Source organism: Acanthaster planci, linkage group LG18 (assembly GCF_054643075.1).
Source record: "Acanthaster planci isolate LZ-2023a linkage group LG18, COTS_SCS, whole genome shotgun sequence".
Classification (NCBI taxonomy): domain Eukaryota; kingdom Metazoa; phylum Echinodermata; class Asteroidea; order Valvatida; family Acanthasteridae; genus Acanthaster; species Acanthaster planci.
In genome coordinates this window covers 10,849,351-10,875,915 of record NC_141794.1, presented here as the reverse complement: position 1 = coordinate 10,875,915, position 26,565 = coordinate 10,849,351, and the positions used below count along the sequence as shown (strand labels likewise).

Genomic DNA, 26,565 nt, shown 5'->3' with positions numbered 1-26,565 from the left:
CAGACTCCTCTTTTCGAAAGAGAGGAGAATTTTATTTGAATTGGGACAGCGCACCCTGCTGGGATTCAAGACGCGTTGACTCAATAAAAAGGTGCAGACCACTAATTCAAGCAATAATTTCTGCTGAGCTCATTAGCATGAAAAATGCCACCTTTCTTTTGAAAAAGGAAAATGTGCCACTCCCAGAAAAGGGAAAACTGTGAACACTGTTCCTATGATTAAATAATTTTGTGGCTTGATCGCTCTCGATCTGATATCTGTACTAAAAAAATCTGAAAATTGTCCAAATGAGCCCGTCTTGGTGTCATCTGAAAAACATCTTTCTATCGACCTGATAGGATACAGCTTTCATGGCCATACTTTGACAGGCCGGATAATCATTATGTTATAACTACACTTAAATAAAAATTCTGAGAAGACCGGGATGTATTTGGTATGTAGTAACAGACAAGATTGCTAAAAGAAAACAAGTGCAATTGGAATTATCGCGTGTGAGCAAACAACATTACAAAAGGGAATTCAGAAAGTTAGCTGCGAAACAATAAATATATGGACTGTAACTTGAATGAAATTTTCTTTGGACATGAAAATTACATGTGTACCGGATATTCGGTTACAAAATGTCCATAGTCATAGGACTTGGCATGAAAATGTGGGGGCATAAGTGCAGAATTTGTCATGATCCATGGGATTCCAAATACATGTGTGCATGCAATCGATTCAGACAATTCTAATTATTTTGACAAATGTGAGTTTTACAAACAAAGTGGCAACACTCCCTTTTTCGAGCGAAATTTTTTTGTAAATTTTAAAGCAGATTTTTGTAGCACATTTTCTGTGACAGATATAGTCCATGCAACTGAACATAAAATGCTTGATGCTTTATATACAATAGTTTGCTAGGTTTCCAAAAAACATCCACAAAGACGACGCCTCCGTCAATAAGCTATGGCGTGTGCAAAATCAGACAGCCGTTGCTATGCTATTGTAAAGCGATGCATTGATGAACGTGCCGTTTTTAACGACCAGCGCCCCGCGAGCCTGGTCGTTTATGTTCGAATCACTCGCATACAAGCTTGGAATGGCACACGAGTCACCGGGAGTCGTCTGAAGCCATTGTAAACTGATCGTTTCCATGAATTTCAAGACGGCAACAGTCTCACGGGCTGGTTTTGACGGGTCAAATTCGTACTGCCGAACAATCTAGGGACTGAGAACCAGTCTAGTATTTATTTCACAGTCCGGGTATTCCCCACGTGAGAAATAGTCGCGGAGTAATAATTTTAATCAAAAAGCTAATAGTCGTATATTCAGGCACTAATTTGCGTCTGGACCTGATATGCAAAAATCCGGAATGACGCCGATTTAGAAAAACTTACATTGAACATCTCTGCAGTAAATGTTAAAAAAATAAATTGAATCCCACCACATGACGTGCGGCAGGATTTCGGAGTGAGTTGCACGGGGATTTCCCGAATCAATCGCGCCTGTATAAAAGCCACCTTGGCTAGTGTGCAACACTCATTCACTCGGGGTCTTTGCCCGGTGGCGAATACTGCTATGCGAATGCTGGAGAGCGCGAATGGGATGTAACTGCCGTTTTCAGAAACTGTGAATTCTGATGATTTGTCGACGGATGTTTGTGTATCGGTGCAGCAAGTCTCCGTTCTAGTTCCCCCGCATCTCGGAAGGGCACCTGCTATGGCTGAGGGCGGCTCGCGTTACAACACTGGAGACCGTAGGCATGGTAAGTTGAGGTGTTGAGACTCAAGCAATTTTGCAGACCCGCTGCTCACAGTGATGCAAGCCAGTCTGTTCGACAAACTCTCAGCAATGGGTATTTCCAATCAATGTATTTATTTGTATGTAGCTTCCACGATGTAAGAGCTCAAAACGTCCATGATTTAACACAGTATTTACAAAATACAAGCTGCACGCGCATTCCGACCCACAACATCTCAAATGGTCCCGAAATGATAAATAGGTTGTGATTATTCCGAGTTTGTGGATTTGTTTATTCACATTGGAATTATCAAGTCTTGGAAAACTTTTTTATAGCTCCATGGAAAAACCGAGCAAGCAATACGTGGTTGCACTACACCAAATACCCGCCCATAGTAAGCAGTGCAAAATCAGACGGAAATAGCGCCGCCTGCTGACTCTGGGGAAGAGGTTGGCCTCTTTTCTTTTTTTTTTTTTTTTTTACTGGAAATTCAAGATTATTGCCAGAAGATGACTTTTTGTTTCAAGTTTATGGGGGTTAGGGACGAATTTGTTTTATTCGTGTTTCCCCGAAGATACCCCGAAAACAGTGGTGAAACTATACGCTCAGCTCTGAAGGTAGCCGCCCCACCTCTGTCCAAAAGAGGCCCGTAATTTTGGGCTTTTTGTAAAAGAAATTCCCCGAAATGGAAACTACCAGTCCCAAATTTGGGATTTATAGATGTCGGACCCTGTATAATTTCGGAAAATTACTGTCTTTTTAGGTCCGACAAAAAATGTTGTTTTTTTAGGTTTGACAGAGGATGCTAGGTTTGGACTTTCCCACGGCAGCTTGAAGCACACTTCCTTCCGGCGGCAAAGTCTTGCCCGTATACAAGCCGTAGGATGTCCGGGTGTCGGGTTTCTCTCCCGGAAACCGCGATCACGCTGGTCAACGCGGCCCAAGGAGGGGACCAGATTGGTCAACTCCTAGGTGTCCACGTCTCCCCGTGGAATGTCGTCCACCATGGCACTTTTTAATTGGCTAGTTCCAAATTACCTCATTTGTCTTAATTTTTGGGCCAATCGCAAGAGCTACTAGCACCTGTGCGAACGCGTGATTCGGTAGGACTATTTAACCCCCCTCTCGTGGCTGTGTCTTCAGAGCGTACTAAGACCTAGGTGCGAGTTCTATCCGAAAGTGCCCCCTGCACTTTTGCCGTCCAGTTAGGAAGGAGAGCCGACTCCCCAAAAGCGACTTTCCGTCACGTTCCTAACGTTCTCGCCTCATTTTGCCGCGTGCTCTGTCGATACAGGTAAGCCGATACTTTCTTATTTTTGTATGAACCATGTAGCTCTCTTTTTATATGATATGATCGTGTGACGGCATTGAGATTTGTCTTGCCCACTGATGATAATGTTATACTTCCCACACTCCACGAACATGGATCAAAATTCTGTCCGTAGATGACCTTGAGCAATCTGCACACACATGTACACTGCCAGCGTGTCTAAAATACCCAGTGCATGTCCGCACGACACAGTAGCCACACGATGTAGATAATAATCTTTTAATCCAATGTTTAACTTGCTCTGTAGATAGTCGTAAAGTCACGTAGGCTGTATCATTGTATGGATAAGTGTTACTGGACGTTTCCACATGCATTTACATGTAACTGAAAATCATGACCACTTGCCGTACTGCTTCCACATGCCATTCGAATGAATTAGCAAGTGTACACTTTTACTGTTTGGCCCAGATCACGTTTCGTGTTCTGCAGATAAACATGAGTTTATGCATGTATATGACCTTTGCACCGTTTAGTTTCTCCATTCCGATATTTCAAGTGTAAAATGTTCTGGGTGGACATCCAAAATTCTTATCGCCATTGTTGTTGATATTTTTTATGCGAACCCAGTTAGTTTAGATGCTATGTCTGATTGAGTTTAGATTTGATAAGATACATATGTCAGTTGGTCCTACAAATATTTGAGAGCGTACTAAGACCTAGGTGCGAGTTCTATCCGAAAGTGCCCCCTGCACTTTTGCCGTCCAGTTAGGAAGGAGAGCCGACTCCCCAAAAGCGACTTTCCGTCACGTTCCTAACGTTCTCGTCTCATTTTGCCGCGTGCTCTGTCGATACAGAGTACGAAGTCCCCAGGTCACGCTTCGGAGAGCCGACCCGGTTCGCCTCTCCACCCGGCCCGCTTTTCACCCCCTTTTCCTGTTTGGGAACGCCCTTGGGAACGCCACGTCACCTACCCGGACTCGCGGAGACTCGCCCCGGCACTGCGGACATTGGCCACCCAAGCAAGATCAAGTCCTGGAAAGAAGAACCAGCTAAGCCCTTCCTTTTGTTTGACATTGTATAATTTATTATACCTTGTAAATCACACATGACTGTATTTGATATCTTTTTTTCCTTGGTTCCCTGTGTACATACTCCAGTGAGTTTCGCCGTATAGTTTTTCCACCTGAAATCTTTCAGACTCTTTCCCAAGTTTGCCAGCAATTGTTGCAGATCCCCCTGTTCATTTTTTTTCCTCTCAGTTGAGACTCTTTTTTCGGCGCCGTTTCTCTTGTGTGTGCTGGTCCAAATTTGCCCGTTCTTCATATCTCTTTTCTCTGGAGTATTACGCATTGAATGTTGACATGAATTCTGTAACTGTTTTGCTTGATATCCTTGCATATGAATCACATAAGGTGTGCAAATAACAATACTTGTGCCCAGAATGAGGACCAACTGAACTCCTGCTATCTGCGTGATTTTTTTCCTTGTGAGCAAATTTCCGACTTTTTATCGAACCGGCATAGGCCCTCAGGCAATACTTGAGGTAAACCTGTGACATAGAACTCTTTCTAAGATCCTACATTATAATTAAATGCGTTTTTGTAAAACCCTGTGGGATCAAAAAATATTGATTACTTCGCGCGCATAAGTCCAACCACTTGGTGGCATGCACCCACAGGACACAGCGCCCTCCAGCTTGTGCACGCACGCGTTTCATCTGTGAGGGTTTGAATCGTGGTCGTCACACCAGACGTATGCTGCGCACGGAGAAATTAGTCTGGCTGAAGAATTTGTTGCTCCAATCTCTCTCTCTCCTTTAAAAACGAAAATTTGGTGAAAACATGTTCGGAATTGCGTAGCCGTTGGATGCTCTCAGTCCGGACTGTTGATAACCGCGCAACTGGACTTGCCTCTCAGTCGTAAGTTTCAATTTTTAAACAAAAATCACACCAATTGCAAATCCTTCCATGGGAAATGGTTGCAGTGCACTCATAACGTTCATTTTACAATTAAATGCGGAATTTGGCTTTTGAGGAAATCAGTGTGTCATTGTGAAGATGGCCAGAAATTAACTTTACAATGTACCTAAATCTGTCAAAACTTCCGATCCCTCGAAATCGCTCTGAAATAAATTTTGAAAGAACAGTTTTTTTATTCGTCGTTCAGCTCCTTTTCCTATGGACACTGGAACACACCATCATTTGTTTATGTATTTTATAAATTCACCAACATTTATCTATACAGGTTTGCCTTTGACAAAGCGACTCCAGGCCAAAAAATTGAAAAACAATAAATAAGGACTGTAAGAATGAAATTTTATTTGGACATGAAATAATTGAAAACTTTGATGTGTGCCAGATATTTCTTACAAAATGTCTGTACTCCCAGGACTTGGCATGGTAGTAGATATTAATCAGATTTGGCAACACCCTTTTCTTCAAGTGAAAGAACAAATATGTGTTTTTGTAATTTTTAAAGTCAGCTTTTCAGCATATTTACTGTTGCAGGGCACGTAGGCCTAATCCATGCCACTGAACATAACAATACTTGATTAAACTTTTAGGTATAATAAAACGATTCGTTACTTTGCTCAGTTTCCCCAAAACCATCAACAAAGAAACACACCTCACTTAGCGTTCAGAGTGTACGCAAATTAGACATCGTTGCTATGCTATTGTTAATAATCATTGCCCATGCGCACTTTGTTAATGAACGCCATTACCACCCCTGTCGTTCTAAGGGTGTACCCTTGTATTTAGGACAGAAATATGTCCGCCGATTAATAAAAGTTATACACACAAAATATTTTATATTAGAGGGTCCTGAGAGCCATGGAACTGAGGAATTGAAGAAATATGAGACTGAACCTCTTCAAGGCTTCCAATTCTGAGCAATTTGGATGCAATTGGGTTTGAAAGTGGCACTATTTGATCCATTTTGCCGAGGGATGGTTTTCAAAATGGCTACTTTTCTGGACAGGGACATTTTCTTCATTTTAGGGGTGGTCTGCTTCTGGTGAAAATTTCTCAAAAATTAATTGGTCAAACCCCCGAAAACTTTCCTGTGCAGCCTGAACACCTGTGAGAGTTGTGAGTATTTTTAAAATATTTGTGAAGTATGGGGATTTATCACTGCTGTCTATGGGAATTTATTTTTAGTGGTGCACCCCTAAATCACTCGCACTCATCTTGGAATGGCATATGAGTCTACTGTAACGGGATGAAGCCATTGTGTTCTTGCACGTACGAATTCGAAATTTCAAGGCAAACTAGCCACAATCTCGTATGCTACGTTTGACCGCTGAATTCGTGTTCTGTGGGACAATGTAGGGAATAAGAACCAGTCAAAGACTTATTTCACGGTGCGGGGGTTCCCGACAAGAGAAATAGTCGCGGAGTAATAATTGTTACCTAGAAGCTAATAGTCATTATTCGGACGCTACTTTTCTTCTGGGCCTGAGTGAGGTTGTTACTACTGACATGCCAAAATCCGGAACGCCCTCGATTCAGCAAAACTGACTGATCAGTGCGGGAAATTTTCTCTTCATCTGCTGGACAAAAAGACTGAAGCCCAGACCACATGACGTGTGTAGTCTATGTGAAAGATAGGCGCTCTTTGCACGGAGTAGATAGCGATCGACACTCACACTACATGACGCGCGGCAGGATTTGGGAGTGATTTGCACGGGAATTTCCCGAATCAATCGTGCTGGGTATAAAAGTCACGCCAGCAAATGTGCAACACTCATTCGCGGGTGGTCTTTGCCTTACTAGGACACTAGTGATGGCCCGCTTCGCGAATGCTGAAGTGAATGCGATGTAAACCGACGTAACCACTGTTTTCAGAAACTGTGAATTATGGTGACTCCGCGACGGATGTTTGTAATTGTGCAGACATTGAGTCGATCTGCATTCTACCTACCGGTATACTGGGTACCCCGCAACACGGAAAATTGAAGGGTGGCTGCAATGGCTGACGGCAGCGCAATGCACCGCACCGGAGACCGTAAGTTAAGTCGTTGATGTCCTTACGCGTAGGCCTACCAACTTGCTGAGAAACCCAAGCAACTAAACTAAAAAGCTCACAAATTGAAAAGCAGTGGTCTTGCCCAGGTTGTCTACTTCTCTAGTGCCCAGAGAACGGCAAAATATATGCACTGATCCGGTCATGGCCATACATTAGAATGCATGGTAGCCTCGGTTCCACTAGAAAGAAACTTCGGATGATTGGTCCACAGTCAGAAAAAGTGAGAAAAAACACTTGTTTCATCTGATGAAACAGGAAGCACGCATTTTACAAATGACTACAACATCCATGAAAAAAACCCTTAATGGCCAAAATACATACTATTAAGAAATCAGAAAAATTAGGAAAGTAGCATGTTGTAAGCAAAAGGCATAACTGGCGCAGAGCGTGTAATTTTTCTACCATCAATAAAATATGATGAGGATGACACTTTGTCTGTATATAGAAATGGATGGTGTGCGGTATAAACCCCGAATTCGAAAAGACTGAGGTATTTCTCATGGTAGAAACCAGTAGAAAAGAAACATAACATCTTGATTCATTCGATTGACTACATTTTTTGTCACATTAAATCATAAGATTAAATTAAAAATACCAGAGAAACCGTAAAGGATCAACAAACTCTTTCGAAATCACACATTAAGCACACACATAATCACAATTCTTCTGTTTGAGTTGCTTCAGAAATTCAGAAACTATTTAGACTGGAACCAGAAAATTTCATATGTTGGAGTACATTTTTTCATGATTGAGCACCGCGAAAATTTGAAATTCTTCTTCCACTGTCTGTTCTAGGAATATAAACTCTGGTATTTCTGATTTGGTGACAATGTGTTTCAATGACTTGGGTAAAAACATCACTTAGATATTTTTGTACTTTGTCGGTTAAAACGTTCAAAGTCATAGTATTTACATGGATATCTCTTCCTGCTTGAAGAGTATTCCATCCCAATTCGCTTCGCACTTCTGATACTTAAGTTCTAGATGATGAATCCTTTTCGAAAAGTTTGTCCACCTCCATTCATAATTTCATCAAGCCTTTGCATCTTTCTTTGGCATTCTTTCTTTTGCATTCTTTCGTTTTTATTACAACAAAAAGCAGTATATCTGTCGTTTTGTTTGTATTTGTTTGACATGTGCGGTATACCCTTAAATTCTGTTTTCAACTTGCCATGAAAGTCGGTCCTTAGAATTAATGCAGTTGATTAAAAGAAGCTCAATAATCTCGATCAATTAAACTGATTATATTTTACCTTACGTCCCTCTGTCCCGCGTTTTAGTCATAATGAGTACATTTTCATCCATTTTACTCTGTTTGCACACCATTTGCACTCCAAACTGGTTGCCATGGATCCCGTGACGGCTTTGCTATTGATTTTCTTGGCTCCAAATGTGTACATTGTCATCCGAGGAAAACTGAAATGTGGGCTTCGTAACATAGGTTTTAAAAGATGCGTGACTTTCAAACTGATTTTCATTTAACCAAGTTATTAAAGGCGTATTTTGAGAAATCCTTTTCAGACGTAAAAGCATATGTACGGAGCTTATTATGATGGGGTGCGTACTTTTTTGACCCCTGTTAATAAAGTTTGGTCGGTCATGTTTCATGATGCATTTTCTAGCTCTTAGTATAGAGCACGGAAGTCTGCATCCCAGAAATAGCATTACTGAATAACATCCTACCCGTTTATTTTTTTATAAGCTTGGGGTTTGGTATACGCTGTCATTTCATATCTTGTCTGAAGATACATTGTTTCTGGTAGTGCATCATACCTAGACAACGGCTCTGTGTGTTGTACCCTGAATGTCCCTGACGACATTGGACCGGTCTGTTTCCTTTGGCTTACACCTTATCAGCTATGACCTCTTGCATGTGTTGCATGATTATTTTTATTCGACAAACTCTTAGTAGGGGTATTTCCAATCAATGTATTTATTTGTGCATAGTTCGTAGCTTCCTTGAGATGAACTCAAATTGTCATGATTTAACTACCGTATACAGTAGTTACAAGCTGCATACGCATTCCATCGCGCACCATTTCAGAGTTCAGAGTTCCCGATATGATAAATAGGTTGTGATTATTCAAAGTTTGTGTCTTTCATATTTCACATTTGAATTATTCACTATGGAAAACAGAAACCGAGTGCATATTATCTGGCACCATAAAGGAGTTTCGGCCCTTTGAATTGAGTAATCTTACGTACTTGAGTCATGTGAGCGTGCCTTCATTGCAACATATAATAAGCATACCCATGTACAAACAGGTTTGCTAACAGAAAACCAAAACAAAACAAAAACCCGAAAATGCACAAACGAAGACACCATGACTTGTTGACGCACACAGTCCTTGGCAACGTCTGAGCTTGGACTATCTTTGCCATATTTCTTTTCTTTCATTCATTTCTTTCTCTGGGACTAACTAGACTATATACTTAGCAGCAGTTCTCTTTGTATCCAATGGCTCTGTATCCTTGACGACAGTCAATAGCTCTTTCATTTGTAAACCTATTGATTAACTTCCACCTTAGCAACGAACCCCAGCTCTTTTTGTTCTTTTCCGTGGAAGAAGTCGTGTCACGTTTCGCACAACATCCTATATTAGTCAACACTGACACTAGCAGTAGTCTGGGTCCTTGTACTTTGTTACTCCTAAAGTTGCGTGCTTAGATAAAATCCCACTAGCATGCAATATCGCGCACCTTCAAGTAGTTCCGGCTAAACTTTGTGGACTTTATTATATGGCCATGTGTCATTGCAATGACGTTACAAGTACCCCTTCTTTATCGGCAATATGAGAAAATCAAAGTCGACGAAGATTGTTGCACTAGATATGGGTTATTAGTTATTGGTAGAACTACGTTGTCACGATTATTGTTGGTCGTAAAATAAAGGATAGCTTCACCCGCCAGAAATCCAACCAGCAATTTACGGCCACACTTGATATTCTACGGTTAAGGCCGTCGTCGAAGGCGTTGCTGGAAGTATTTGACCGTGATTGACACCCTTCTAATGTTAATTAAAGATCTTCCTAATTAATTTCGACAAAAATGCAATCGTCAGATAAAGATTGCCATTATGTTATCGTTACGTCGGGTCTGTGTTGGTTCAGTTTGAATAGCATCCCCACTTGTAGAGCCTCTTGTGCTAGAAAAAGAAAAAACATTGGACTTTGTTTCTCTATTTCCTTAGGCAAATTTGGGTTTACAGCTACTTTTCAAATTCGTAGAGACACCCGTGAATGCAGTGGGGATGTAAACATGTTAAAAACACCGTCGTCGATCACCTCTTTCATAAGAAATACACGCTAAAATAATAATAATAATTCCAATCCTGCCCATAGAGCAAGATGTTTTCGTTGCTCAAACCTTAAGCTTAGATTTCCCTGTTTACCAATTATTTTAAGCTGTTACTTCGCGGGCAAATTCTGTGGGTATGGCTCTTATTTCTCACCCTGTTTTTGCATAAGGGCAATATGCATGTTACCAGTTTGAAACTGTGCTTTTATGAACTGGCTTAAGAGAATGGACGCGAGGGCATTAGTTGCGTCAGTCGAACAGTGGTCGAAAATATTTATTCCCATTCGTAAATTTTTGTTGTACAGTTTCGTTTTCATTTCCCCGAACACCCCCGTCCATTTTATGGTATATCCTTCTGCAAGCTGTCCAGAAAAATCTCCACACATGGACTTGGCGCTCGCGTGGCGTGTTCTGCGTGCCACGTCGTGCGCTGATTTTGAGCAAGGAATGGATTAAAGTATATCCAGATGCCAGAGCATTTTTTTACGCAGGGGGAATTATTGACCTCAGTGGGGATTATCAAATGTTAACACACGGACACGTTGTGCGCTGTTGAATAGGGAAACTGGGGTATTTATGAATGATTGATAAGTTTGTTTTATGTTTGTAATTGTATGTGTTCAGTCGACTAGGATGAAAAAGTAATGATTCCAAAACGAGTCGAAGACCTTCTGAATTTGTCGGTAGATTTAATCATGTAGGAGACGGTGTCTCTAAACTGTTTTAGGAAATAGAAAAGACTGAAGACTAAAAATAGTGTATTGCTTTTATGAAAATATCAAGGGATTGGGGAAAAGAGATAAAAACCTACTCGCTCTATATTGATAATAATCTACACAGCTGGCAATGGACAAGTTGGCAATTGGGAGGTTATCTTTGTCACCATTTTTAAAATCTTACGCAGACGGATCTTTTGGACAGAGGTTACCACCCCTATACATCTACCTTAAGAGGGTTCTTGACAAGTATCCGGAAGGTGGACAAATATTAAAGGTAAATTTTGGGGCTTTTCAATAACTCGAGGATTTTCAAGTTATGACATCAGACTTAAAATCAAACTTGATTACATATAAGCGAGCAGCCTCATTCCTATAACACTGATTTAATTTTTTCTATCAAAATCTTTTGGATGTTCTTAATAAATGTTTTCCAAGTACGAAAACACATTATACTTACTCATGGAATATGGAACAAATTTTTCATGTCGAAGACCGGCGCTGTACAAAAAACAGTTTTTTTTAGGGTGGAGGGTAGTTAAAAGACTATCTTTCCGGAAATAAAACATGTCTATGAGAGGAAAAAGAGTAGGTTGGTCTTAACATCATTGCTTGCAGGAGCTTGTACAGAATGCCGACGATGCAAAGGCGCAGAATGTGGTGTTCCTCTACGACAAGTCCGAGCATCCCCGTCAGAGACTTTGGTCAAACGCTCTGGCAGACTTCCAGGGCCCTGCACTGTTCGCCTACAACGATGCTTCCTTCACCCCGGAAGACTGGGATAACATCCAACATCCTGATCAGAGTGGCAAGCGTAAGGACCCAACGAAGATTGGACGGTTCGGGCTTGGTTTCATCTCTGTTTTCCATCTCACAGGTGGGATGTGTGAAATGCATGAAAACTGCACTGAGCTCTATGATAATAGAAATTTCGCCGTTCCATTGAAATATCATCAATCATCGTTAATGACACCAAGAAAAGACAAGAAACTTTGAGATCTGTAACATCGGCTTGGGCATATTAGTAATTTTTTGGCAAGGGAAACATTCATGATACTTCAACAGTAAAAATTTGAATAATAAAATTATGATTATGCCATTCAATATGTTTGGAAGCCATTTAAGACTACATTTACCTAAACTTCTAGTTAGTTCTTTATCCTTATGTGTGTGTTATCAAAGTCGGCAGTGAAGTGACTTTGGCCCCTGACACCAATTCTTTGGAATTTTCCTTCCAGATATGCCTTGCATCCTCAGTGGCAGCCAAATTGGATACCTTGATCCACTGGAAGAGCACTTCACCTTTGATCCTTACACCAACACAAGGTACATGGGAGAACGTGGTAAGAAGTGGACATTGTCTGCTGAATTGTTGAGAGATTTTCCCGATCAGTTCTCTCCATTCCTCTCAGAATTGTTTTCATGCAACGAAGCTACGTTTGAAAATGGTACATTTGCTGGTACCGTCTTTCGCTTTCCGTTACGCAAAAAGCCATCGAAACTGAGTTCGTCAGTGTTCCAAGATGAACATCGAGTCCAAGAACTTTTTGACTCCTTCCAGATAGATTCCGAGCTGTCTCTGCTCTTCTTGAAGAATGTTGAGTCTATTGCTGCCTATGAAAAGTGTCAAAGTCAGGAGCATCCGAGACTTGTGTTTAAGGTTCATATCCGCCCGGAAGACCGTCAACAAGTGCATTTGAACATGCAGACTTTCTTGACTAAGGTTCCAGAACGACAAGATTTTCACATTCTTACTTGTCTTCACATAGAGAGTCAGCTTGGACCACAAGCAACTCAGAATGTCAGCAGCTTCATGCTTTTAAACGCCTTGAAGAATAACAACATACCAGGTGTTCTCAAAGCTCTAATCGACGACGAGGAGTTGAGGTTTCTGCCTTGGATGGGGATGTCTTTCCGGATGCAGTCAACCAGCAAGAAAAGCACCGAGGAGCGGCACGGTCGTGTATTCTGCTTCCTGCCGTTACCAGACAGTGAGACGTCTGGCCTACCTGTCAGTGTGCACGGGTACTTTGGGCTCAGTGACAACCGTCGCAGCATCACATGGCCAGATCAAGAGTCTCAACATGACAAAAAAGCACAATGGAACAAGCTACTCATAACAGAAATGCTCCCTGATGTATACGCTCAGTTACTCTTAGCTGCGATCAGAAAGAGTCAAGAACAGCCAGAGTGCATGCCCCCCAGAGATGTGTACAAAGGGTGGCCTTGCAAGAAGGATGTTAAGACGGAATGGTTAGAGGGTGTCAGAAAATTCATCAGATCGCTGACGGATCAAGCCATTTTCCTCACTGACCAAGGATCTTGGGTGAAGTCAACTGACGTGTACATCAACACGAGAAACGATGATTTAATTTCAAAGGTATTGATGCAGAAGGAATGGCCAGTGGCACGACTGCCAGATCATGTCCTGGAATCTCTTGATTGGGCAGATGTTCCCTACCGGCCAGTCACACCAGCTATTCTAAGAAACTGCGTTCGGGGCGACCTTTTGCAGTTCCTCACACGCGATGAGAAGCTCCAGCTTCTAGAGTATGTCACAAGCGACTGCACCACTGACCTGGAAGGCCTATACCTACTCCCTTTAGCCAGTGGCACATTTATATCGTTTGGTCGGAATTCGCCAACAGTGTTCATCGCAACCGAGCACAACCCCAGTGCACTTATTCCTAATGGAGAAGGAAGGTTTGCCGCCCATGACATGCCCGCCGTCTTGACAGATTCCCCATTGCAGTCATGTACTCAGCTGAAGACACTAGACATCACAGATGTTGCACCACTGGTGCTGGAAATGTTGCCAGACCAGTGGAGCAACTTCTCGGGAAATGACATTCTGCCATGGTCCCCGGGTTTCAACCAACATCCGCCATCTGAGTGGTTGGCAATTATCTGGGAATGGCTGGCGAGCAATCACATGCAGCTGCCTCTCACTGACTTTAGGAACATGCCACTTATACCCATGCCAGGCGATCGCATGGCAAGACTGAGAGAAAACGGACTGATATTTAAAATGCAGCAATCGACACCAGATCCAGCATGCCTTTCAGAAGATGTCTGTTGGTTTCTTGAGACAGTTGGCGCAGTTGTTGTTCGTCATGAGCTCCCTTCCTGTGTTGCTCATCACCCAGATCTCAACGGCTTCGTCAAGGCCCCAACCCCCAAAGGTGTAATGACCATTCTGGAGACAATGAGTCGAAAACACAGCATCCAACACATCTGTGACGCTGTGGAGAGTATGTCCGCAGGCGCCAAGGACGAGTTACGAGGTTTGCTCGCCCAACCTCAATGGGGGCCGACATATCACCAAAGGGAAATACTAAGACAGTTACCGCTGTTTGTTGCGAGCTCTGAAGATTACGTGTCACCTGAAAGCTGTGAAGCAGCGGTTCAGTCCGACTACTTTGGCTTACCAATCCCTTCTTTAAGGGATGGTGCAAAGTATATCCTTCTAAGAAACATCAGTGATAACCTTGCGTTAACGTTAGACGTCCGCAACCTGTCCATTGAGCAGCTGCTCGCCCAGAATGTTCTACCCGCAGTGGCTGATAAATTCTACAGTTCCGAGGCATCAGTTAAGATCATGACTTGGGTGCTCGAGAGGCCTCAATTCGATAATCTCGTCAGGGAAGTTGAGTTTATACCTAAAGCAACAGCACCCCGACAGCTGTCTCGTCCTAAGGATCTGTTCGAACCTACTACCACACTTCAGGTGCTATTTAGAGATCAGGATGTCTTTCCCACTGGTGCTTACGCAGAGAGGACACAGCTCACGTTCTTAAAACGTGTCGGTTTGAAGAATCAGTCCGACGTTACAGCTGTGGATATATTAGACGTTGCAGACCAACTGTCCGAAACCCAAGACACGGGCCAAGCAGATTATGAAAGGGGAAAGGCCCTACTGGAGCACATCAACCACAACCCACATGTCCTACTTGAAAGCGTTGCAAGAAATCACACAGATGGTCCATTGCACACGTTCCTCGAGAATCTTTGTTGGGTTCCATGTGAAGATTCACCACCGCCAGACTATCCTATCTCTGCTGGATGGAAGGGAAATTCAACAACTCTGTACTCGCCAAAGTGTGTCGGGATGATTGAGTCAGCCTTACTTTATGGTTCAGTGCTGCCACTTGTCTTCCTTCAAAACACGAGAGAGGACATACTGCGTGCATTCGGTTGGAGTAAAAATCCAAACCCAAACGACCGTCGAGACATCGAATCGGTCGTACGACATCTGAAAAATATTGCCAACTCTTTTCAGTCTTCTCAGGAGCTGTATTCATTTACTCGTTCGGTTTCGTTGATTTACAAGTTCCTGGGCGGAGCATCGGACACAGACCTTGACGAAATCTTCGAAGTCTACATGAATGGGTTTCAGCCATGGATATGGCATGGCTCAGGATTTACCACGCCAGACAAAATAGCACTGAGCAGTGGCAACCTTGGCGTCAGTTTGGTACCCTATCTGCATATCGTACCCAAAGATATGCAGAAGCATAGAGCTTTACTTTCCAGCAGGGGCGTCCAAAAAACGTTTCAGGAAAAAGAACTTAATACAGTTCTTCATTGTGTGCAGCAGAAAAATCAAACCAAGCAGATTCCAAGCAAAGAAGACTATCAAACTGATTTGAATCTGGTCTGCAATATCTTGAGGTACATCGTTGATCTGGTTGATTTTAATACTCAGACGTCAAGGATCTTAGTGCCATGTAGAATGGTAAAAGGTGAGAGGCGCATTAAAATGGTATCGGCTCCAGAATGCTTATATGTAGATGAAGAGAGACTAGCCCATCAGCTCTATGATGAAGAGACCCAGGAAGAGTTCGATAAGCCAGTCATCCACGAGTCTGTATCAAACGATTTAGCTCAGCGCTTGGGATTACTTCCTCTCAGCCACTTTCTCGCCCCTGTGGATGAAGTAGAATATGATATGGCGGGCCCTCATGAGACGACAGTCAACGCTATCAAGCGAAATCTGGACATGTACAAAAATGATGTAGACATATTCAAAGAGTTGATACAGAATGCTGATGATGCGGGTGCGACGGAGGTGAAATTCCTGCTTGATTGGCGCAGAAATGAGCAAACTGCTTACAACCTTCTCGGTGACGGGATGAAGGCATGCCACGGTCCGGCTCTCTGGGCTTACAACGACGCCCGTTTCTCAAAAGACGATATCAAGAACATCTGTAGTATAGCTGCTCAAAGCAAAAAGCATCAGTTGGACAAAGTTGGACGATTTGGTTTGGGATTTACATCAGTCTACCATCTGACAGATGTTCCTAGTGTCGTCAGTGGCCCCTATGTCTTGATCTGTGATCCGAGAACAATTCATCTTGGATCACGAGTGAAGCCAGGACAGCCGGGAATCAAGTTGGATTTGACAAATGACCGGCATCGTAGGACGCTGAAGAGTTACCCAAACCAGTTCCAACCTTACAATGGCATTTTCGGCTGTGACCTCAAGGCCTCAACCAAAGGCTACGACCATACACTGTTTCGGTTACCACTGCGTACGGCATTCGGAGCAGATAGCCAGAACCCTAATCAGCTTTCGGACTTTATTTGTGACTCTAGGGAGAGGGTTTTCCCATTGATAAAGTCCCTAAAGGAATCTTCAGCTACTTTGTTGCTTTTCACTCAGAACGTGGTGAAAGTTAGTCTTCAGGAGATGTGGGAAAATGATACTGAACTGGATAACATTATATCTGTCACAGTTTGCAGAGTTCAGCAAATGCCCCGCTCAATATCAGTGACTGCTAGTGAAGAAAGTGACGTGGCAGTAGAACGCAATTTACTCAGGGCGACATCAGTATGCATGAACGACCCAGCCTCACCTCTGCCAAAAACAACCATGATCCTGAAGATCACCCAGAAGTTTGGAGGACGGGGTGAAAATGGTGAGACTGCAGAGACAATCAAAGACTGGAAATTCATCACAAGTTCCTGCATGGCAAAGGGGAAGATTTCAGATTTAGCCCAAACTCATGAAGGGCAGAAAGCAGCAGTTTTGCCTTGCGGCGGAATCGCTGCCCAATTAGTTGAAAGTGATAAAGGCTCTCTGAAACTTGAGCCTGTAAAAGGAAGTGCTTTCAGTTACCTGCCACTCAATGTTTTGACGGACTTGCCCTTCCATGTGAACGGCAATTTCTTACTGCAGCCAAATCGTCGGCAGTTGTGGGGTAAATCCTCGTCTGGAACGGAAGAATTTGAGGTTCGTTGGAATTGCTGCTTCATGGAGTCGGTATTGCGCGATTCGTTGCTGAATTTACTCCAAGATCTACAAACGTTGCAAGAACAGAACATCATAGATGCTCGTAATTTCCAGAGTCTCTGGCCAAAGAGGAAGGCATGCGACAGCAATTTCCACCCGTTGGTGGATTCCTTCTATCAATGTATTGGGAGAGAAAACAGCGCCCCGGCAGTGATTTTCAATGAAGGTCGATGGTTGACGGTTCATGACTGTTTTTTCACCGACTGGACTGCTACTGATTCTGAAAGCTTGAAATGTAGCGTCACGGCCCTGCTTGCCAAGAATCAACATCCGAACAGATGGGTGGAGCTGGAAACAGATGTTATCAGTAGCATCTTCGAAGCTGGTGCAAACAAATGCTTTGATAAAAACACCTTTAGTGTCGAGCGATTCCTGCGAAAGGTCTTTTTTCCAGCTCTTGTAAATGGTGAACATGTTGAGCCCAAACACCTCAAGGAAATAATCCTGCATGTGCTGGATCTCCGTCTGCCTGGAAGGAATGTTACAATGTATGATGAAGAGTTGAAGAAGACAAAATGTGTGCCTGCCTCACCAAACGGCGACAAACTTTTGTCTCCTAACCAGTTGGTGAATCCCTGTACGTCAATAGCAACACTCTACAGCGAGGAAGACTGCCGGTTTCCACATGGCACTGAATTTCGCTTACAGGCACGCCTTGTGTCCTTGACCCAGCTTGGCATGGCATCGGATGACTTGTCTTGGGAAGACATATGTGAACGAGCTGAGTCAATGCTGAACGGTGATCAGACCGGAGGGAGGAGTGCAGTGCTGCTGAAGCTGATTAGTGGAAAGCTCAAAAACTCTGACCAACCCTCGTCAGTCCAGAAGCAGCGAATCTTAATGGCAAATATTCTCCCTGTGCTGAAAAAGCCTTGTGACTACCCAATCAAATGGTTCAGCTGTGACGATGAGTTTATGTCTGCCGATGGACTCTACGCATCCTGCCGCAAAGATTTATTGGGATCTGTTCAGCCACTTTTGGACGACGAGAGACTTGGCCCAGAAGCGTTAAGTCCTCGAATCAAGGATTTCCTAGGCATCCATGCAAAAGAAATCAAAGTCACGGATGTCATACAACAACTGACAGTGCTTATGTCCTCTGAGATCGTGCCACAAACATCGTCAGTCGTGTCTGGCATATACGCCTTCCTGCAGCGTACACTCTGTGATGTGAATTCTGGATTACAGTTTGTTTCACCCCGCGTAACAGTAAGAGAAAAACATCGTGCTATATTTGACAAGCTTTGCACTCTTGGGTTTGTCTTATGCGGTGGGTCGTTTCGAGAATGCAAACAACTGGCTTTCGATTACAGTGCCCGAAGTGGACCGTATTTGTTTGGAGTTCCTCTTGAACTGAGAGAGTTCAGGAATCTGCTGAAGCTTTGTGGGGTGAGAGAAAATTTTGAGGTGAAAGACTACCTTCAAACTCTGGAACTGTTGAAGGCAAAGTATGGAGACAGCCCACTTCAAGAACCTGATCTTAAAACTGCAAAAGAAATGATATCTGAAATTGTTTCAAAGTCAAAATATGATCCAGAAGAAACCAAAAACAGCTTGAAGGATGTCAATATCTTCATCCCTGACAATTGCAGCATCCTGCGAACACCGTCAGAACTAACTTTCAATGACGTCGACTGGGAAGGAAATTGGGGAAGCAGTATCTACACACATCCAGACATCTCCTACAATCACGCTAAAGTCTTTCACATCATCACACAGAGAGAAAGGCAGCTTGCAACATGTTCTTCATCCAGCGGTTTCGAAATGGATTTTGGGCAATATGAAGAACTCACAGATCGTCTGAGTGGTATTCTCAGATCCTATCCTAATGTTTCTGACGTCTTCAAAGAGCTGCTTCAAAATGCGGATGATGCCGGCGCCACAGAAATACATTTCGTGTACGATCCTCGCAGTCATCAGTCAAAGAAAGTGGTATCAGACTCTTGGGCTCCTGTACAACAACTACCATCTTTGTGTGTTTACAACGACAGACCTTTCACTGAAGCAGACATCAAGGGAATTCAGAAGGTAGGAGTGGGAGGGAAGAGAGATGACATCGCAACAACTGGGAAATTTGGTATTGGTTTCAATGCCGTTTACCATCTGACAGATTGCCCAAGTTTCTTGAGCAACGGCGACACGTTGTGTGTGTTTGACCCCCTACTGAAGTATGTACACGAGACTAATAAAATATCCCCTGGCAAGAGGTTTTCAACGAACGAGGTGTTCAGAGAATTGTATCCAGACATGTTGAGTGGATATCTGGAGGACATAGATGCATTTTTCGAGAAGAAGGGGACGGTGTTCCGCTTTCCCCTTCGAAAAGAGGCATCTGTAATTTCGAGGGAAGTTTACACCCCGTCATCTGTGCATAAACTGTTAGATGATTTCCAGAAGGTGTCCCAAGATGCTCTACTCTTTCTGAACAACATCAACACTATCACTATTTCCCATGTTGGCGAGGATACAGGTCATCTTCTTCAACGGTACAAAATCAATGCCAAGTTAGCAGACGAAGACTATCAAGGACGCATGAAACTTGTCGACCACTTGAAGCTGTTCAAGGAGCTCCCGTGTCAGGGAATTGAGCCTATGTCATGTGTCTACAGTGTTGTGACGAAGGATTCAACAGGTACTATGAAGTCTTGGTTGATTTCCCAAATGCTGGGTTTTAAAGATCTTGATATCAATATGCAAGAGTTGTCTAGTGCGGCAAGTCTGAAGAAGCCTCTGCCAAGAGGGGGAGTGGCGGCATTGATGAATGACAGCAATAAAGAAGAAACCAGGGGTGCGGAATATAAAGCTTACTGCTTTCTGCCACTGCCGATATACACAGAGTTACCCGTGCATGTCAATGGGACATTTGAGTTAGACGCTGCAAGAAAGAGTCTTCAGAAGGGTGATGCTTATGCTGGAGTTTTGGAAAGTTCGAAGGACAGCCTTATCCACAGATGGAACAGTTTGCTAGTACAACACGTGATTGCTCCGGCATATGCTGAATTGATCAAACACGCGGGCAGAAACATGCTTGGAGAGGTCAAAGCGAAGAAGTCGTATAAAGAACAGCTGATTCCATACGATAACATCTTCCCTAAGAATTTGGAGGTATTACGTGGGGAATGGCGTCTTTTGGCTGAGGCAACACTGTGCTACATTGGTAAGAACGAGCTAGAGGTCCTGCCTGTGGTGAGACTGTCTGACAAGATTAGCTGGCACCATCCGAGCAGTGACACGAGTCTGGCGTTTTTCGATGGTTTGGATGAAGGCGATTCCAGTGTGTCCAAGAAGGCAGAAATGTCGAACCAGTCAGGTACCTCAGCCTTACTGCGTCCATTTCTTCTCAACGTTGGCTTTAATCTGTTAGTCAGCTCCTCAGAACTATGCCGGGCATTTCAAGCCTGCAATGTTCAAGCTACGTTCGTATCTCCGGGGGCTGTTGTGCGTCACCTATTATCTGAGTCAGTAATCACACCAGATTTGCCAGCTCCACTGGCGAAGACCGCATACAAAAATTTTAAAACGCTCAGCGCGGTGCTCGAATATTGCCTTAGTGGTGTTACGAAGCCCCTGGACCTTCGCGGCCTCCCACTTCAGCTTGCGAATGATGATTCTCTAAGTCAGTTTACTACTGAAGATGGGCTGTACGTGACAAGACATTGGATGTTGCTGCCTACCCTCAGTGGCATGTTCCTCCACAGAAATCTTGTGACCTTGTGTTCTGATTGGTTTGAGAAGAACGGCATTTCGAATGAGGCTTTTACTAGTGGATTATTCAAGAGGTTTACCATGGTTGAGTTAGGCAGGTACTTGGAAGAGCAACTTCCACAGGAATGGCGAGGATGCAATCTGCATGTAGAATGGAAGCCTAAAAAGAAAGGTCACCCGTCAAAAACTTGGTTGAAAGACTTGTGGGGGTTCATATGCAGTGAGACGGCCAAAGAGAAACCACAGCAGTCCCTCCAACCTATCGAGAACTGGCCAATATTTCCTACAACTGTTGGAAAATTGGTGCCGCCCACCAAATCAAAGACGATCTTGTTCCTCCACAGTTTAGGTACTGATACGTTTGGATTTGGGCTAAAGTTGGCTGGAGTACTTCGCAAACTAGGTCTGCCGGAAATTGCGAAGGAGCGAATGTGCCACGGAAATACACCTGAAGAGCTTACTGCGATACTTGAAGAGTATTTAACGTTGCCAAAGTCACACGGAGACGTAGCCAATGTAATCCTTTTCATGTCAGAAACAGGTGTCTCAATCGGTGACCTTGAACCCGCAGAATGTAACACCTTGTTGCATTACTTCCAGGAAGGACTCAGCGATAAGATGTCGTCACCTCACAATATCAAGACAATCAAAACGCTCCCGATTTTCAAGCTCCTTGGAGAAAAAAAGACCATAGACATTCAGCTTCACCGACATTACCACACTGTTGAAGGATACAACATGTTGATGGAGGAAGCAGCTATCTGGATGGATAACATGAACTGTGTTTTCCTCGAAGCTCGTCCTGCCTTGACTCTGATCTACAAAGAACTTGGAATATCGCCCATCACACACGCTGACATCTACTTGAAGTACATTCTTCCAAGTTTTCATCTGCTCACAGAGAAGGCAAGAATCGGACATGTCGTACACATCAGGGACAAAATCCTGTATCTGACTTCACTGGAAGACAGAGAAGCGATTATTAATCGCCTTACTCATATTCCGTTCATTCGTGATCAGTCAAATACCCTTCAACCTGCAAGTCATTTCTATGACCCACGAAACCCGGTCTTTAAGGCGATGGTCGATCCCGAGATGTTGCTGCCCGAGCTACCGGAGCTTATGGCGCCTCAAATGAGAGATTTCCTTGAAGAATTAGGTCTACATACCGTTGTAAACCCCGATGATTTCATTGGATTTGCGCGAAAAACAGAAACAAGAGCCAGACGCATCACAGATAAAAATCAGCTGCAAGGGCTGTGGGACAATGCAAGACTTCTGAAGAATGAACTTGATTCCAATTCTAATCTGCATGATCAAAGTACTCTGAGAATTATTGGCAAGATCAAGTTTATTCCTTCCGTCCCAGTTAAGTCCGAACTCCTCGATATTTGCCCCGCCTACTCCGAATCAAACTTTACATTTCAGGGCTCGCAGGCCTTTATTGCATTCCATGGGTCAGTTGCATCACAGTACATGGAACTTGTGTGGTCGGCTTGCGATATATTGCCAGATTGGGCCCTGCCTGTCGCAGGAAACAGACATATTGAGAAAACAGCACCGACAGTTACCGTTCATGGTTGTCTTGGCGTTGTATCAGAGGAGTGCGGGATCATGGAGAAGGTGTTGTCCCACACGAAGCTAATATGCGAGCGCATGGAAAAGAAGAACGCAATTCACAAGGAGGACACGTTACCAACGGAAGTGAGGGAAGAAGCTACCCAAGTCATGCACAAAATATTTGAACACTTGACAAACCACTTGCGTGAGTACAAGGGAAACATTAAGCAGTGTTTATTGAACACTCCAATATGCCCAGTACAAGACGGTCGTATCTTTGTCAGAGGAGATCAACTGGTGTTTGACTTTCAAGACATTAAAGAAGTGGTCCTAAAACCCTACCTGTACAAAGCACCATGGGCGTTTGGGAGATTCGGTGATATTTTCAAAATGCTTGGGGCACAACAGGAATGTTCCTTTGATCAACTCGCTGGAGTCCTTACTGCTTTAAGGAGTGATTGCAAGAAAGAGAAGGGCAAATTGAATCCAAATCAACAGAGAACTGCTGAGTGTGCCGTTAGGAGCATTTTTAGATTGTTGCGAAGCCAAAAAAGTAACTGTCAGATTTCAGTTTCCAAGCTGTATCTACCCACTGTAGATTGGATCTTGGAGGAGGCGCATCAACTGTACTATGCAGATTCCGACCAACTGCAGCAACTGGACTTGGCTTCCACTGGAAGTAGGAAGTTCATTCTCCCATTGAAAAGTTGCGGATTTATTTGCAAAAATGAAATAGTTCTATTTGACTATCTCCCGCAATGGCTGCGCCCTAAATTTCTAAAAGACGAGTTGGAGGAGAAGCCGTGTGACTCCAACACAAACTGCAAAGATGGGCAAGATTGTCGATACCTGACACATATCAAGCGCATGGTAAACTCCGAAGAGATGACGGAAGTGTTGCTAAGACTGTATCAACACCAGCTGAAAGAAAAGGAATTATGCGAGGAGGATGTCAAACGCATTGAGGTGATGCAAAGTTTCAGCAACTTTTTCTGCCAGGCAAAATTGAAGCTTGGTTTCTACGACAATCACGGTAAATTAATTACTGAACAACAACATCCTCGTAAAGCCTTCTTTGACAAACACACAGGCTCAATACATCTGGAACACACGTGGCCATTGGATCGGCACATGAGTCGGACATTTAATCAAATTGCAGACTGTTGTAATGACCTTCTGGGTGGCTTATTGGACAAGGACCATGTAGCTTCTCTTCTATTGGCACTAGATTGCTCGTGTCCATCAGAGATGAACGCCGAACTGACAGAATGCGGGATTCCCCACTACGATGAAGAGCTACTGGGATTTCAGTATCAGCGGTATACACCTGGGACCATCATACCCCGTGATTTGCGCACTCTCCTCAATGATGACCCATTCAACCGTTTTGAAGAAGGTGAGATCGTTGGCTACAAGAGAATTCTTGATGAGCCAGCTACAGAAGGTGGAGTTACTCCACGAAGAAAGGGGAAAAGGTCAGCGTTATCACTTGCTGCATTGACCGATGAAGCAACTGAAGTTATTTACGCCATAATTATAAATCAAGTCGGCAAAAGTGAGGAGGGTAGTTTGCTAACCAAGCAATACGAGATTGATGTTGGACAGCGAGAACACATCAATGTTAGCGTGACAAGACTCTTTAAGTTTCTGAGTATGAGGGGAGAGGATGGCGGAGGACCGATAGGAAATACTCTTCCAGAAGACCCCCAGAGAGACAGAGAACAGATTGAGAGGGAAGTTAAGGAAGCCATGGCGCTGCCCAGAGAAGAGCGAAATGGAGTAATGCACCGTCTGTATCGTAAGTGGCATCCTGATAAGAACCCGGGTCAAGAGGAACGTACTACTGAGGCTTTTAAATTCCTCAAACAGGAGATAGATCGCTACGATTCGAAAAAACAGTACAGCCGCCATTACACCAAATGGGAATCAGAGGTTAATAGAGACAGGGAAGAAGCCAGGTGGTACCAACAGATGTACAATCAAAGTCGACGGAGGAGACGAAATAGAGCGAGCAACCGCTACGTGCCACCATCTTTCTCCAAAGAGATTCCAGACCCACGAAGTGCACGACTGTGGTTCCGTCAGGCTAAGGAGCACCTCGTCTCTGCTGAGAAGACGAGTCAACTAGGAGCCACCTGTCTACAGTGGACAGCTTTTCAGGTCCATCAAGTAGCAGAAGTGGCTCTGAAAGCAGCCCAGTTCAACCTAACTGGATGCCCGAACATTCACAGCAACAGTCTCAGTGAATTGGCAAGCGCAGTTTGCAAACATCGGTTTGTCGCTTCTTATGAGCTGACACAGGTAGCAAGCGAATTGGAACGTCTTAACTGTCGTTTTGACATGCCGCGCTACCCTGAAACTTGGGGCTCACAAACCAGTAGACAGGTATACCAAGGCTTCAGTGTAGAGGACGCCCTAAAACACTGCAATACGCTTCTTGGCCTTGTTCAGGTAATAATTGGAATAAAGGAGTTTTAAAATGCATTCTACCTTCGCCGGGGACGGAGTTCTACCATAATTATCAAAATACATATACTTCTAGTGGCATAAATTGTGTAGCGTTGTTGGAGCCCAAGTAGCAGAAGGTGAACCTTGTTTGGTTTTTTTCCATACATCATAAATAGAACATAAAGAAACTATGTTTTTACATAATAAAATAACAGATGATGAATGGTGGATACCAGACAGAAAGCAAAACGCTGGTTCGTGGTTCCTTGTTTGTTATAATAAAATCTATATGAGGCTGTAATTACTAAGTACAAAAGAGGGGTAAAGAGAGTAAGATAACTGAAGGGGCAGCTGAACATTAGAATTAAGCAAGAGTTTCCTTGTCATAACATCTTAGGAATGATGCAATTCTAGCCATACTAATCATAACTCGTTCTGTGAAACCTGTTTTTATAATTCTTATCTTTGGTGTGTGTATAAATATTTTGACATTTTTTTGGCAAGCTATAGCTACATTCTTTGGGGTTGTTTAATAGGATTTGCTTCATGAGATGTAATAAATACTATTGCATAGCATAGAGGTTAGAAAGATTATCACAGGATGTATATTAGGTAAACTTCGAAAATATATAAACATTTGGTGCAGCTAAAAGCAATAATAGCAATGTTTACACGGCTCATTGTCGTTTGTCGAAGAGTGAGGTACTGTTATTCCAAAATGTGTGGTAGTTTTGACGTTTTGATATTAGGTTTGTGGTATTTTTAGACATTATCTATATTAACTGTATGTCTGTTGTTCCTTTTACTGGCACAACGTTTAATAAGCGACTGTTCAATTCCTGGAACAGTAGTGAAAACTGAAAACTACCACTTATTTTGGGCATTCAAGTTTCTTGAGAGTATTAGTTGCAGCCACGTGTTCAAGTCTGTGAGACGTTTGCATAATTTGTGCTTAAAATGTACAGGTCTCTCTGAGGTCAAACTGATGCGCATGTATTAAGCTACGTAGTCTCTATCGCGGAGGATTAATTAGGAACTCGTTTCACTGAATGAAACATGGTGAGACTCAGCGATACATATTTTTCACGTTTGTTTTTATATATCCTTATTTCAGGCCCTATTGATTTCAATCGCACAGGATGTGTTTAAATGTAGCTCTTGCAACGTTATCTTCATTTTGTTGGACTGGGCAACGAGTAACTTTTCTACAAATGTGATAAATATGGTTGTAATTTAACGAGAGACGGTATCTGAAACACAATCAGAATGGCATCCGAATGATGATACATTTTCCATGCTTTGTTAATTATATGTAGAATTTTTATAATAAATTGAAAATGTGGCACTTAATTAAAAGAATAGACGAATCGTCCCATTATATGTAATAGTTTCTTTTCAGATACCGTTTGCTGTACGGGAATCAGTGTACACTATAGTCTGGGTAATGTGTGAAACATCGATCGAAGTTGTATGTAAAATACGTACATTATGTTGGCTCTTTCATCACAAAAACTCTTTGTAGTATATA

The 26,565-nt window shown here is 43.2% G+C and overlaps 1 protein-coding gene across 2 annotated transcripts; it reads left to right on the top strand.

Annotated features, from left to right (window-relative positions):
- The first annotated feature begins 1,522 nt into the window (after positions 1 to 1,522).
- LOC147796215 (sacsin-like) lies at positions 1,523 to 25,313 on the top strand. 2 transcript variants are annotated; one of them, XM_087148517.1, is made up of 4 exons: positions 1,523 to 1,747; positions 11,221 to 11,309; positions 11,651 to 11,909; positions 12,271 to 25,313. In XM_087148517.1, exons 1-4 carry the CDS (start codon positions 1,702 to 1,704, stop codon positions 25,065 to 25,067), a joined length of 13,191 nt encoding a protein of 4,396 aa, XP_087004643.1. In that variant the 5' UTR covers positions 1,523 to 1,701; the 3' UTR covers positions 25,068 to 25,313. The 2 variants fall into 2 exon arrangements, with proteins under 2 accessions (XP_087004643.1, XP_087004644.1); XM_087148518.1 differs by lacking the exon at positions 1,523 to 1,747 and adding an exon at positions 6,532 to 6,998.
- The last annotated feature ends 1,252 nt before the right edge of the window (positions 25,314 to 26,565 follow it).